Source organism: Hibiscus syriacus, unplaced genomic scaffold (assembly GCF_006381635.1).
Source record: "Hibiscus syriacus cultivar Baekdansim isolate YM2019G1 unplaced genomic scaffold, ASM638163v2 tig00111095_pilon, whole genome shotgun sequence".
Classification (NCBI taxonomy): Eukaryota; Viridiplantae; Streptophyta; class Magnoliopsida; order Malvales; family Malvaceae; genus Hibiscus; species Hibiscus syriacus.
This window is the reverse complement of record NW_024062980.1, coordinates 11,590,936-11,605,753: the sequence shown is the minus strand read 5'-3', so window position 1 is coordinate 11,605,753 and position 14,818 is coordinate 11,590,936. Positions and strand designations below refer to the sequence as shown.

The following is a 14,818-nucleotide window of genomic DNA, read 5'->3' as shown; positions in this document are numbered from 1 at the left end:
GAAAGGTTTCTGTAACAGTAAAAACCAAGATAATTCATTTATTTTATTCTACCATCTTCATGAAAACAATGGAGCAATCTTATGAGGGACTACAAGACCATTGGCCAGAACCATTGACAGGGTTACCTCGGGATACAAGGAAAAAAGTTTCAGATTCAGTACCAGATGGATCAGATCAAATTATCCAGGGAATGGAATCTGATAAAGAAGATACAACTGCTATAGAGAAATCGTGCTGAAGAGTCGAGAAAGATAACATACCCTGGGGTATCCCACTCAAACTCAAAGAATAGCCTCATTAATTATTCACAATATGAGGAGAAAGTCATGAGAACAGAGAAAGCAATCAGAAACATGAAAGATGTTAGTGCCTACCACAAAGAATTAGAAGCAAGAGAGCTCAGCTTGATTCCAGATTTGATTATTCCCCATGAATTCAAAATGCCTGATTTTGAGAAATATGATGGCACCAGTTGTCCTTTAATCCATTTGAGAATGTTTTGCAGAAAAATGGAAGGATATTTGAGTTCTAATGATTTATTAATACACTCTTTCCATGATAGTCTTGTTGGCCCAACAATAGTATGGTACAATCAGTTGACCCAAGAACAGATCAAGAGATGGGTAGATCTAGCTGATGCATTTTTGAGACAATATCGATATGTTAAAGGCTTAGTTCCAACACGTATGGATCTTCGAAGAATAAAGAAGAAAACCAATGAAAGATTTCAAGAATATGCCCTAAGATGGAGAGGAGTGGCAGCACAAGTTCAACCTCCCATGTTAGAAGAAGAGATATCACGTATGTTTCGTGATTCCCTTCCCGCTCCTTTCCGCGAGTTGATGCATGCAAATCCGACAAAGGAATTCGAGAATCTTGTGACAACTGGAGTTTTAATTGAGAATGTAATCAATGAAGAAAACTCAAAAGTCATATCTAAAAGCCCGATTGATCAGAAAACAAAAGCTGATGATGTAAATGTATGTCGTATCCAAAATCCCCGCAACTGCAAAAGAAAAAGAGAAAGTAACTGTTCGGATCGACCAAAGAAAGTCATGCGATCAAGAAAAACTTTGGAAGTGTTCCAAACTTCCATTTCAGATTTGTATCCTCATTTGGTTAAAGGTCAATACATCACACCAAGACCAACTAAAGTGATATCAAACCCTTCTGCTCATAGCTATGATCAAGATAGTGTTTGTAATTTCCACTTGGGGGTAAAAGGGCATTCTACAGGCAATTGTAGGCCATTGTTAAAAGAAATTGAGATGCTTGTTGATAAAGGGGTTTTGACACAAGAAATGATCAAGAAATGGGGAGCAAATGAAGAAAAGAACCATGATCCTATTACATACCATTATAGGAGTAATGAGGCATAATAAAATAAATAAGTGGAAGTGTTATCTACCACTGTAGTACTTTCTATTTTCAGCATCTTGTTTGAACTTGTTTTTGTTCCTTTCTCCGCTTTTTGTGCAATAAATAAATGTGTGTTGCTTTTATGGTTATGAGTAAGGAATCAAGTTTTAATTTTGAGATTATTGAGTATCAAGTAGATTAAATATTATTTTAATTTTTCAAGAGTTATAGATCTATTGGCAAGTGATAAAATTATATCTTCCATATCCCATCCAACAACAATTACTCGACCTTTACCAAAACCAAATCTTGACACTACATTTATCTGAGACTCTGAAGAAATGTCTCTACCTATTTTTACACCTACTCCAGATGTTTACCTTTTCGGGTATAGTTGATTGATGACACTACATTCCACTACATATACGACTTCAAAAGTCACACATTGGTCCTTCCAAACACAAAACCATCATAAACCAAAAGACCTCAAAAGAACCAAACTTTCAATTATCCGTGAATCTTACTGTAAGAAGAGACGAGATGAGGCATCATGGACCAACTCATTGATGATAATTTCGAGTGATTAGGGTATACTCAAAGAAGAAGGGGAAAGTGATTGATTGAAATAAATATATCATGCATTAATTACATTTTTCATGTAAATAAAGTTAATCTTGAATATTCATCCCCCTGTGGATACCTCTTTTTACAAAGGTTTCTGTATATGAGATGATGAACGGCATTGTTTCATTTATCCTTTAATATATATATATATATATCCTTGGTTGTCCCTATTTGAGCCTGAATAATGTTTCTTCTAATTCAACCCTAACCAAGGATCACCCTCTACATTGGGGGGCAAGAGTGCTTGAAGATCAATCCAATCAAGAATAATGGAAAACCTCCAAAATGCAAAAGGAAAAGGAGGTGCTCAAAGCAATTGAAGTATTATACTTATCCAACAAAGAAAGAAGAAAAAAAAGAGAAGAAGAAAAAAGAAAATTGAATCAAGATGAGTGATTTATTGAGCCTCAAGTTACAAGGTTGATCAAGTACAAACAAGAAGAGAAAGAAATGCTGGAGATATGATAAAATGGAAATGAATCCAAAATTTGGCAGTCTAGAGGGATCCAGTTGATGGAAAATTCCCCAGCAAGACAGATCCAAGTCAAACAAAACAAGATTGATGGCATCAGAATGAATTGATCCTTGGTTTGATGACTCTTAAACACTTATTTGGGCCTTTTTTATTCCTTTTTTTCATAACCATAAGCCATGGCCTACGTTACGTACCTGAAAAGTCCATTTTAATCGTACATTTCTAAGTAAAAGAGAATATCTTCAGAATTCATTCCGCATCTCAAGATTGATTTTTATTTGCAAAAATTGGTTTTTAAAATCTTTAATGCATGATATGAAAAATGATAAAAGGAAGGTTCAAGATATAAATTTTTAAATAACATCTTAGAACCAAAGGAGGATTCGAGTTGAAAACCTGAAAAGGCGGCTCGAATATTGAATGGTGCAACAAACGACATAAGAGATGATCTTAAGCTCTTAAATGAAGCACTACACATCTCAAAAACGTTCCTGAGATTCTGGAAACGAGAAGCATCTCTACAAGATGAGCATACCAACCATTTCTTCAAGTTAGTGGAAGCCCGAAGCGACATACTGAACCAACTTGAAAGAACCTACTTTACCAAAATCAACCTACACCTCAAATCAGTCAATAATTTTGACACTTGCCATAGGATTATGATTTTTGAATGATTTAAAAGTGTAGTTGATTTATTTGATATTCATTAAATTCATTGTTTATGATTCGATTATATTGTGAACCTGAAAGGGGCAATACTTTGTAAAAATCTTTCATTCTTTAATAAACAAAGGAGGAAAAAACATTTTCAAACAGGACAGTCTCAAATGAGGAAGGTCCTTGAAGCAATTGTTGCTTATTCTACCTCTGTTGTAGAAAAAGAATGAACGAGGCCAGAATAATGAAGCACTTCACATTTTTGAAGGCAAGTGGTCCAAGAAGCCAGAAAGTCTGGAGAATTGAACTTGTGACACTCTCCTATGACATTAGCAATTCATCAAAAAAAAGATTATCGTTTATCTCATGCTGAGGGCGATAAGCATCACCAGACAGATTATTTTCCCCAACCATCAAATCATGTTCTCTAGAAGATTACATCATAAAGCCATGAACAAGTCACTACCTGCACTCTGGTTATACCGTGATACTGGCTCAAGTCTTGATACAGCATTGCTGCCTTTTTCCATGCTGATCAATTTCCTTGACAAGATTATATCCATTATGTCCTTCAGAAGATTGCTGAATTTGAATTGGAGGACTTATGGCACAGAATAAGATATTGGAACAAATTCTACATTTGTATGCCGTACAGGATTCCAAAAGTTGAGATAACCAGTTTTACCATCAATTAAACCTTTCCATGGTTAGGGAAGAGTGGGATAAGACAGTGTGTATTTTGGAGCAACAGAAGAGACAGTCATTGTGGTAGTCATTGCAAGAAAATGCACCAGCAAAAATCTTCTATTTTATCCTGATGATGTTTATTTCTTCCAGTAAGGTTGTTACACTGGATGTCACCGACAACAAGGTCGAATTCGACAAATCTACTCATCAATTGCTCCAACCGATCATCATTCAGTTCTTGCACATCTGTTTTCAAAAGTATGCCAAGACAGTAAAAGGCAACTTCTGCATCATTGATCCCAGAGAAAAGAGACAGGACATTGATACCACCATGGAACATGTCTCTATACAAATCATTGTGTGTGGTTTTTAGGGAAATCTAAAAGCATTTCCACCTCATCGGATTCAAGTGGAACAATTTTATTCTTTTCAACCCATACCAGATTCCATTTTCAAGCACTCATCAAGAACATACTTCTGGACACTCGAAGATGTTTCATTGTCATAAGCTTCAAGAGCCTTACAGATCCTTTCTGTCAATTTGGCACTTCCTGTACATGTTTATAGACAGTTCAAATTTGTTCTTGGATTCCAGGAAGACCATCATTTCTTTGTCAATAGAAAAGCATCAGCACATGGAGGAAGCAGAATAAGAGAAAATCTGTTCTTAATTGGCAGAATTATGAATATAGCCATTTTCAATGTAGTAGCATGGAAATGTTTCGAATCTACGAATTCTGGCTCTACATCGAATAAGCATTGTGATATCCTAGTCCAAACATTAACTAGAAGATGAATTTGCCAATAGCATCTTCTGGAAGTGTTCTTTGAGTTATCTGATCTGGTTGAACAGAACCAATCATTGAATTCAGAAGATAAATTTGCCAATATCATCTTCTGGAAGTGTTCTTTGAGTTATCTGATCTGGTTTGGCAGAACCAATCATTGAATTTAGAAGATGAATTTGCCAATAGCATCTTCTGGAAGTGTTCTTTGAGTTATCTAATCTGGTTGAACAGAACCAATCATTGAATTCAGAAGATAAATTTGCCAATATCATCTTCTGGAAGTGTTCTTTGAATTATCTGATCTGGTTTGGCAGAACCAATCATTGAATTTAGAAGATGAATTTGCCAATAGCATCTTCTGGAAGTGTTCTTTGAGTTATCTGATCTGGTTTGACAAAACCAATCATTAAATTTGGAAGATGAATTTGCTCATAGTAGAAATAAGGAGACTCAATAGCATATTCTGGAAGTGTTCTTTGAGTTATATGATCTGGTTTGGTAGGAACTACAGAACCAATCATTGGAATTAAAAGATGAACTGCATGATTGTCTTCATTAAGAAGCTTCTTTTCAAGCTTCCTCTGCTTCTTCCTTTTCCACAAATCATAGCCCAAGTTTCGCCTTTGCTTGTAATTGGGATCATTGCATAATGGCTTCCTATCTTCTACCATAAGAAATGCGTCAGTAACCTTAGCCATTGGATCAGCACATATAAAATCTGTCAACTTTGCAATTGATTGAATCTGGAACACATATCTCCATGGCTATTGAAGCCTCAGCCTCTGAGAATCCCATTTTTGTCAAGTATAACAGTTTATTCTCCTCATCAGAATCAGAATTCAGGATTTCCTCGATATCAGAAGAACTATCAATATCTGTGAAATCATCCTAAAAAATCCCTCCATATAATCAAATGAGTTATTATCAGAATCAACATGTTGCATGGGTGTGGATTTTTGATGAGCTTGTACCACTGTATATGTAGTCTTGTTATTGCATCAGATTACTGTTTGCATAAATTGGTTGCTCTCCCACATAAAAGTATATTTCAGAGATGGCTTTCACTGAAAGATGATAAGCCACTGTGTCAGCCTGGAACGGATTACCAAGCTATTTTTACTTCACTATCTGACTAAATCCCTCCAGATACAGAAAATGGTCACCTCATTCAGAAGACACATATCTCAGACATTTCTGTTAGAATGATTGAATACTTCTTAAGTTTGTGATAACATGAAGAGAATTTCAGTTACTTGATAATATTATTGTTTAGTGACACCAGAATGCGAGTATTCAAGATAAATAGATTTGGGGCACGAATAAAGCTACAAGTACCTACAACAATTCATTGTCAAAATTGGACCTCGTGGGGATCATGACATTCCAGTCAAACAGAGATTAAGAGTGAATCAGATAAATCTAGAGGGACATCTTGAGGGCCCATTTCAACTAGAAATAGAATATTGGGGCATTTTGAAGGCTCACAACAATATGAATATTTGGGCATTCTTGGAGGCTCATCTCAACAAGAAGTAATGTTAAGCACACTTTTAACATCTGTATCAGCAAATATTGGGGCATTTTAAAGCTCACTTCAGACAGATCCATGTGGGATATTTTGAAGACTCAGATTAACAAGAAGCAAATATTGGGGCATGCTGAAAACCCTTTTCAAACAGAATCAAAAATGTTGAAATATTCTGAATATTTATCAGCAAAATGTTGGGGCATGCTGAAAACCCATTTCAATCAGAATCAGAACTGTTGATGCATTTTGAACATTTGTATTAGCCAATGTTGGAGCATGCTGAAGGCCCACAATATCCAGTGTAAAGATCATTGACTTGAACAAATATTTCCAATGAGACAGAAATATATGAAGAATGAAAATGGTGAAACAGTGACAGTCGAGCTGACTATACATAATTGCTTCGTTCATCAGGCAATTACATTATGATCATGATGTTAGATAAATGTTTACTCAGCAACTGCAAAAATTCCACGGATATCTTTCTGTACATTGATCCTACAGTTGATGTGTTTCTACTTCCTACAAAGATCATTATAGAAGAAAATGTGATCAGTATCACATTTGTCTTTGCCCGAGATGATATCAAGATCAGTTAGTGTCTCCTATTCAATTCGACACCAGCATATCTTGTGAATTTGACCAACTTTTTGGTCATACCAACATTACACTTGAATCCCCACTGAGTTTTTGTTCTCAAATGGTCTTGTGACATCATTCAAAAGCTTTGAACACTAGGCAAAGAACTTCAATGATTACGAACATCTGAGCAGAAGCCACAAAAAAGGATGAATGTATTGTCAAATGTTTTACGAACATCTGAGCAGAAGCCACAGGAAAAGATGAATGCACTGTCAAATGTTTTACGAACCTGTTATTATGATGCTGAACCAATGTTGCGATCATATGGTTTCATTTATTGATCCAAGATGAAGTCTGTCTTCTTCAACCCCAAAATTAGAAGTGAGATATAATGAAGATTTCTTTCCAAGGAAAGCTGAAAATTTTGACAAACAAAAAACTAGTGGAGCCAACTAAGATCAAACAATAGGTTGTTGTTAAACATCTTTACATGATATGGTTTGAGTTGTTTTGTTTGAGATCCAATTAGATGTGGAGACATGAAAGGAATTGGAATAAATCCTCCTTGTGATATGTTTCAAGAGTCAAATCAGAACAGACTCTATTCTCCTGATTAATCCCTGCTGAGTCAGGCATATCTACATCTGCATTTTTTAAAGATAATAGATTCTCACTTCAGAGATGACAAATTTTCTTTTTAAAGATGATAGATTCTCTTTTCAAAAATGAAAGCTTTATGGAATTTCTACACAAGTCCAAGCAAAGAAAATTGGTTTTATCCAAGACAAAATGGGACATCAAGGTCATAGTTCTGACTACAGCAAGAGTTCCACAAATGAAACATTTCTTCTGAGACCTTCATGAAGCAAAGAAGACAGTAAAGATACAAGTTGATCAGATGATTCTGCAGAAATGCAAGCTTGATAGCATAAGTTGCTACATTGATATCCAGAGGTAACCCTGGCAATAAATGATGAACTAGAGGAAGACCAAGTTCACCACTTTGAAGTCAAATGAAGATTGCATCAACATTCATGCATTCATAAGAATATCATTTACACAATAGACAATGCATTACATTGATACATCTGAGTGCATTCAAACATGAAGTTTTACAGATCTTCGGAAGAACGAAGAAGAAAAAAATACCTTACAAGAAGAAGGTATTCAAAACCAAAAATACAGGAATCACGCAAACATCTGAAGAAGAGATGGACGCAATCCACAAGAATGAGTATTATCTTGAGATTGGGGCATGTTACCCAATCAACATGTTATTTTGAAAAATAATGAGAAAATGATTTCCATAGTTTCTCATTCAATCTTTTCTGAAAATGAAATTGTTGAATAGTAAGAAAACAATTTCCATAGTTTCTTACTTAGTAAACTATTTCTCACATCTGTAAGTCCTTCAGTGCATGATGTTTCCAAAAAGCCTTCGGGAGCTTTTTGATGTTTTCAAAGCCTTCAGGTCATCTGTAAGTCCTTCAGTGCATGATGTTTCCAAAAAGCCTTCGGGAGCTTTTTGATGTTTTCAAAGCCTTCGGGTCATCTGTAAGTCCTTCAGTGCATGATGTTTCCAAAAAGCATTCGGGAGCTTTTTGATGTTTTCAAAGCCTTCGGGTCATCTGTAAGTCCTTCAGTGCATGATGTTTCCAAAAAGCCTTCGGGAGCTTTTTGATGTTTTCAAAGCCTTCGGGTCATCTGTAAGTCCTTCAGTGCATGATGTTTCCAAAAAAGCCTTCGGGAGCTTTTTGATGTTTTCAAATCCTTCGGGTCATCTGTAAGTCCTTCAGTGCATGATGTTTCCAAAAAGCCTTCGGGAGCTTTTTGATGTTTTCAAAGCCTTCGGGTCATCTGTAAGTCCTTCAGTGCATGATGTTTCCAAAAAGCCTTCGGGAGCTTTTTGATGTTTTCAAAGCCTTCAGGTCATCTGTAAGTCCTTCAGTGCATGATGTTTCCAAAAAGCCTTCGGGAGCTTTTTGATGTTTTCAAATCCTTCGGGTCATCTGTAAGTCCTTCAGTGCATGATGTTTCCAAAAAGCCTTCGGGAGCTTTTTGATGTTTTCAAAGCCTTCGGGTCATCTGTAAGTCCTTCAGTGCATGATGTTTCCAAAAAGCCTTCGGGAGCTTTTTGATGTTTTCAAAGCCTTCGGGTCATATGTAAGTCCTTCAGTGCATGATGTTTCCAAAAAGCCTTCGGGAGCTTTTTGATGTTTTCAAAGCCTTCGGGTCATCTGTAAGTCCTTCAGTGCATGATGTTTCCAAAAAGCCTTCGGGAGCTTTTTGATGTTTTCAAAGCCTTCGGGTCATCTGTAAGTCCTTCAGTGCATGATGTTTCCAAAAAGCCTTCGGGAGCTTTTTGATATTTTCAAAGCCTTCGGGTCATCTGTAAGTCCTTCAGTGCATGATGTTTCCAAAAAGCATTCGGGAGCTTTTTGATGTTTTCAAATCCTTCGGGTCATCTGTAAGTCCTTCAGTGCATGATGTTTCCAAAAAGCCTTCGGGAGCTTTTTGATGTTTTCAAAGCCTTCGGGTCATCTGTAAGTCCTTCAGTGCATGATGTTTTCAAACATTTCCATCCTGCTCGAAAGAAGCCAAATGAAAAAATTATTGTCTTTTTCGTCTTTGCTCTATTCTTGTTAACACAAGGATGAGCAAAGAGGGGCAGCTGTAGACATCATTTTTTCATTTAAATTTATTATTATTATTAAAATTATTATTAGTATTATTATTATTATTATAATTATTATTAATATTATATATTATTATTATTTAATAAATAATTACAAAACTGGACCGGCCCAGTTACAAACAAACCAGAACCGGCCCAGACCAACCAGAAACCCTAAACGATTAGTAAGGTTTCAGCTAGGGTTTCTAAACCCTAGCCACCCCCAGCCGCCTCTGATGCTTCCAGAAGCCCAGCCGCCGCCTCTGCCGACACTCCCACTGCCAGGTGACCCAACCATATGCTGCCGACGATCCCCTGCTACCACAACTCCCATGAAGAAGTCTCCAGAACGCCACGAAACTACCCACATCGAGCTCTATGATGAGTCACCGCCATAGCTATGGTGACTCACCAGAAGTCTCCACTGGAACCGGTCCGACGAGAGCCTCAGTGGTGGCTATAAAAGCCACCACACCTGCAAGAAAGAAGACAGACGGCAGAGAACGACAAGAAAAAAAACAGAAAAAAAAACAAAGCAAGAACTACACCAACGATCCCAGAAAATACAAACCAAAAGAAGAGAAAAAGAGACTTACCGAGGAAATCGCCGTCGTGAGAGCCTCTACAAGTCATCAGAGAACCGAAACGTCGAAGAGAAATATCCTAGATCTACGACGATTGGTAAGGTTTTAAGCTAAAATAACCTTAGAACTAGATATAGAAAAATAGGGGCTTTGATTTGGGGTGGGTTTTGTAATTTCCGGCCACCGTTAACGGTGGCCGGCGGCAGCAATCGGAGCCCGACAGCGGTGGCTGACTGGGCCGGCTTCTCTCTAATTTTAGAGAGAAGCCAGAGAGAAATCTTCTCTCTCTCTGTTTGAGAGAAGAAGAGAAATGAAGAAATGAATGGTTGGCCCGAAGGGCCAGCCGGTTTAGGGTATATAAACCCTCATCCATACGACGTCGTTTAAGGGGGAGGGGTATCTGTGTAATTAACTAAAGGTTAAACCCTTTCCGTAGCCATCCAAACTTGTAACTCTTACATTCTAGTCACTAAATCAAATTTATAATCCTTTTAATTTGGTTCTTTAATTTTAATTTTATTTATTTTAGTCCTTTCTATTAAATAATATATTTAGGATAAATACGTATTTAGTCCTTTAGTTTTAATAATTAATATTTCAATCCCGAGCTTTTATTTTTAATTTATTTTAATCTGATATTCGAATTTTAGATAAATTTTATTTTAGTCATTAAATTAATAAATAAGAAAATAGCTTGTTTAATACCTATAATTTTGATTAATTATGAATTAGATTTTTAATTTTAATTTTAATATAATTTAGTCACTATTTTTAAATGTGTTTATTTATTTTACTACTTTTAAATATATCATTCTAATTGTATTTTTATTGCTTTATTTAAATATTATTATCATATAGTCATAAAAATATATAATAAATAATAATTTATATTTTTTTAATAAATTATTTTAATATTTTTCAATATCGAAGAAAAGGACAGTCTTAATATAACTGGATGTCCTATTCTGGTATTTTAAAATTAAATATTATTAAAAATTATTATTTAATTTTATTTAAATTTAATTTTATTAATATCAAAGAAAAGAGCTGTCTTAAGGCACCTAGAAGTTCTTTTCTAATATTTTTAAATAAATAAATAAATATTATTTATATAATTTTGAAATAATAGGATTATAAATTAAATATATTTTTGAATTTTTAATTTTAATACTAGAGACAATTTATAATTAAAAAGTACCAATTTTGGGCGTTGTAGGGGTGCTAATCCTTCCCTAAACGTAACCGACCACGAATCCCTTTTTATTATTAAAAAGAATGAATTTTTGGTTATAAACGCAGATCAAATTATTTTTTTTAATTGATGTTTTTTTTAAAAACTCTTTTAAAAGAAAAATTTTTAGGTATTCGACCTACCTGATCCAAAAGGTCGATGGCGACTCCCAAATTATTTTCAAAACTATTTATTTACATCAATTTCCCGCCAAGTATAATATTTCGTGCCCGGACGAAAACCGGTTACGACACATAGTATCAAATTGCGGTTGTGGTTTCGCGGTTGCTGATGCTGCGGACGTTACGTAACGTGTTGCGTTGTCGCGGGTGTGATCTCCTCCTCAAAAATCACAATACGTCTAAAATATTATATTTATACATTTTACAATTATCTTTTAATATACTCTTATAATTTTTTATTTTAAAAATAAAAATTAAATTTCATAGATAAAAAACTATTAAAAACAAATATAAAAATTACCGCAGTGTTTACATTTGGCTACTGGTTTTCCATCTACTTCAACCCTCTCAAAGTCCAACCAAACCTTGGACGTCAACTCTCTAGTTGTAGTTCCTGAGAGTTCAAAAGCCTCCTTATTTTCTTTCAAAATGTCAGAGACCCCACCGAAAACAATCTGAGAATTTGATAAAAAAAAATCATGTATACAACTTTATATAATTTCGATATCATATCTAGGGAAAAAGAATTGATATTGGCCTACACATAAATTAGTTTGTGTACTAACATATGATATTAATAAAGAAGAATCAACAATTACCTGGTCATAAGACCCTTCTGATGCGTTAAAAGGAGCTATTGCCACATGTGATGAAGAACGTGAACGTGTTGGTGGTTGAACATTTAGAACCGCATCCCTCTAAAAGTTATTATCATTAGATTCATCAATGCTAAACCATGATTAATTCAATGGTCATAAGACACTTAAGAGGAGCTATTGCAAGATGTGATGAAGAATGTATAAGTGTTGGTGATTGAACATTTAGATTCGCTTCCCTCTAAAAAGAAAACATCATTAATTCAATGTTGAGATGATATAATAAAATAGAAGATAATGTAATTCTATGAAAAAAGAAAGGATAATGTAATTACCTGGTCATTAAGCGCATTTATTTTTCCAGCATGAACATCCCTTGCTTCTTCAACTGTTTGAATGTTTACTTCAGTGTCTTGAACGGCTACCGTTACAAACTTGTTCTACATGTTTTTCAACTCTTCAAAGATACGATATGCCAGAGGTCCTGATATTTCACACTCCCAATAGAATTCTACTACATAAACTTTATTTGAATAATAATTCCGGAGAACGATAGCAACAGCGGCATCGATTCCACAAGTTTCAGTTTGAATAAGAAATTCTTTATTTTCCATATAGAAGTTTCGAATACTTGGATGGAAATAGAACCCTTCACTTGATTCAAGTGCTTTCTCAACAATGGATAGAGCCCAGATCTTATGAATATTTATTGCTTTTCCGTATCCTTTCATAAATGCATAAGAGTTCCAATCTTTCACGTAACAAGAATTCCTTTGGATTAACATTGTACGATTCTTGAATGGATATGACGTCTTTTCATTCTTACCAATAACCTTAGAATCCCATGTTAAAGCCAATGGAATATCATATTTATGACATAAATCTTTTAATATGTCATATATCTCAGCAAAAGAAGCTACTCGATTCAGTGCCCAACCCTGTTAACGTATTGAATAATAATCAATTAACTAAATAAAATAATAAATAGACTATTTGGATTGATCTAAATTTAACCATAATAAACTTGGGTAAGAGATTTCACACAAAATTTACGACAATCTATGAACACCTTATAATACACTGAAAAAAATCAAATATCATTTATCTTCGATTAAGTATGGCAATGACATTATCTTTTGATTTGATTAACATTATCAATAATTAAATAATTAAAAAATATGAATAATTAACAACACATATTTGTATGAAAAAAAAATCTTTAAAACAATTTCGCCTTTAATTTTATTCGTCTTTAATCAAATTAAAAGAAGAATTTTCAAATCATTTTTGTGTTATTTTAAAATTTTAAATGCTAAGTTAATACCTCTGGAAAAGGTTGAAGAGGTGGTATCGTACTGTCCAGCAGAGAATTTGAATTGAAACCTACAAAGAAATTTCATAAATTAATCATCATCAGTGGGTGTAATGATAATTAAAATTAACTTTTTATTTACCCAAGAACTAATTCATTAATCGATCAATAATTTATCTTTTACAAAATTAAAGATATAATCTAACAAATTACATCAATACTGTTAAAATTTATAAAGAAAAACAAATACTATACATAAAATTTTACAGTGGAAAGAAATTAAAACTAAATAATAAAGCTTATCATGTGATACGTTAAACGAAACATTTTATTTTATTACTAATAATGTCATAGTACTATAGATTTTCGAATGCATCAAATACATGAATAACTAAAAGAAATAAATACCTGGTCCGAGCTTATGGCTATTGAGATTGCAATTGAAATGCTCATCTTCAACTTGGGGTTTCCACGCCGACAAGAAAAACGTTGGGCGTTGTTCCCAACCTAAAATCAAACACCCATTTTCCTCGCGCATTGTTGCTGGCCAACGTAGGTCATCGTCTGAGGGGGTTAACGGAACTTGGCGAAAGCCAGCCATTGAGAGAATCTTTTGCCATTCGGTCAAAGTTTTATGTCGCCTAATTGGATCCTCGCCTTCCTGTGTGTATATGTTCAGCATCCACTCAAATTCACTTTGAATTAGATCCCCATAATCATCAATTATATCGGAGTAATAACGAAAAGAATCCTCCGAAAATGTCAAGAAATTGGACTCATTCTGATCGACATAAAACTCCAGCATGAATACAAGAGCTGGATTTATGTTCCTAAATCTTTCAAACTCTCTCTTCATTGCTTCTGTATCTATTAGCAACTTGTGAAGGTTCAGATTATAGAAGACCAGTGCAGTTTCATCCTCTCTTCTTTTAAAATCCAATTCAGATTCATCCAATTCTCCCAAACTACTACCATACAACACTTTCAACTGATCAAACTTTATATTCAATTCGCCAGCGAAGCACCTCATTTCAGATTCGAGATTTACATGTTTTTTTAGAAAGGGTGACTTACACGGACGGATAGGGGATCACAGTCTGAATTCGGTAATTTTTCAAAGCCGATGTCCTATCATTCAAAAAATCTGGGAGGGGGAAATCAATGAGGTGGAATCTCTTCTTTCCCATCAAAGGCAAAGTATCTTTCATGGCATTTCTGATTGCGACATTTATACAGTATGAGTCATAATAACAAGGTACTACATGATACACCGGCAAAGTGTAGTAGGAGGAAGTGGGATGCAGTCCATACCAGGGTTTTAAAAAACGGTCCACCACCGCGATTTCGGCCACGATATAGCGGTTTCGCTGTCGTTCAAGTTACCCGCGACGGCCTCAATAGCGTTCGCGACTGCGACGACCGTAATCACGGTAAATTCGAAATAACCAAAAACGCGACCGCGATTTGAAACTCTGGTCCGTAGGCTCGGCGAACTAGAGCTTCCGCGAAGTATTTCACCATTCTGCTTTGATTTATCC

The 14,818-nt window shown here is 35.0% G+C and overlaps 1 protein-coding gene across 1 annotated transcript; it reads right to left on the bottom strand.

Annotated features, from left to right (window-relative positions):
- Window positions 1-12,318: 12,318 nt before the first annotated feature.
- On the bottom strand, window positions 12,319-14,614 carry LOC120152631. Its single transcript, XM_039164819.1, has 3 exons — window positions 13,689-14,614; window positions 13,293-13,351; window positions 12,319-12,906 (listed from the first exon to the last, which is right to left on the bottom strand). The coding sequence occupies exons 1-3, from the start codon at window positions 14,308-14,310 to the stop codon at window positions 12,409-12,411; spliced, it is 1,179 nt and encodes a 392-aa protein (XP_039020750.1). The 5' UTR covers window positions 14,311-14,614; the 3' UTR covers window positions 12,319-12,408.
- Between the last annotated feature and the right edge of the window lie 204 nt (window positions 14,615-14,818).

Bases quoted from the DNA above. Each gene is read 5' to 3' on its own strand.
- LOC120152631 (XM_039164819.1), bottom strand. From the start codon at position 14,310: ATGAGGTGCTTCGCTGGCGAATTGAATATAAAGTTTGATCAGTTGAAA. The intron at 13,352-13,688 runs GTATTTATTTCT...ATTTCTTTGTAG, and splicing joins TAGCCATAAGCTCGGACCAG to GTTTCAATTCAAATTCTCTG. The intron at 12,907-13,292 runs GTATTAACTTAG...ATACGTTAACAG, and splicing joins CTCTTCAACCTTTTCCAGAG to GGTTGGGCACTGAATCGAGT.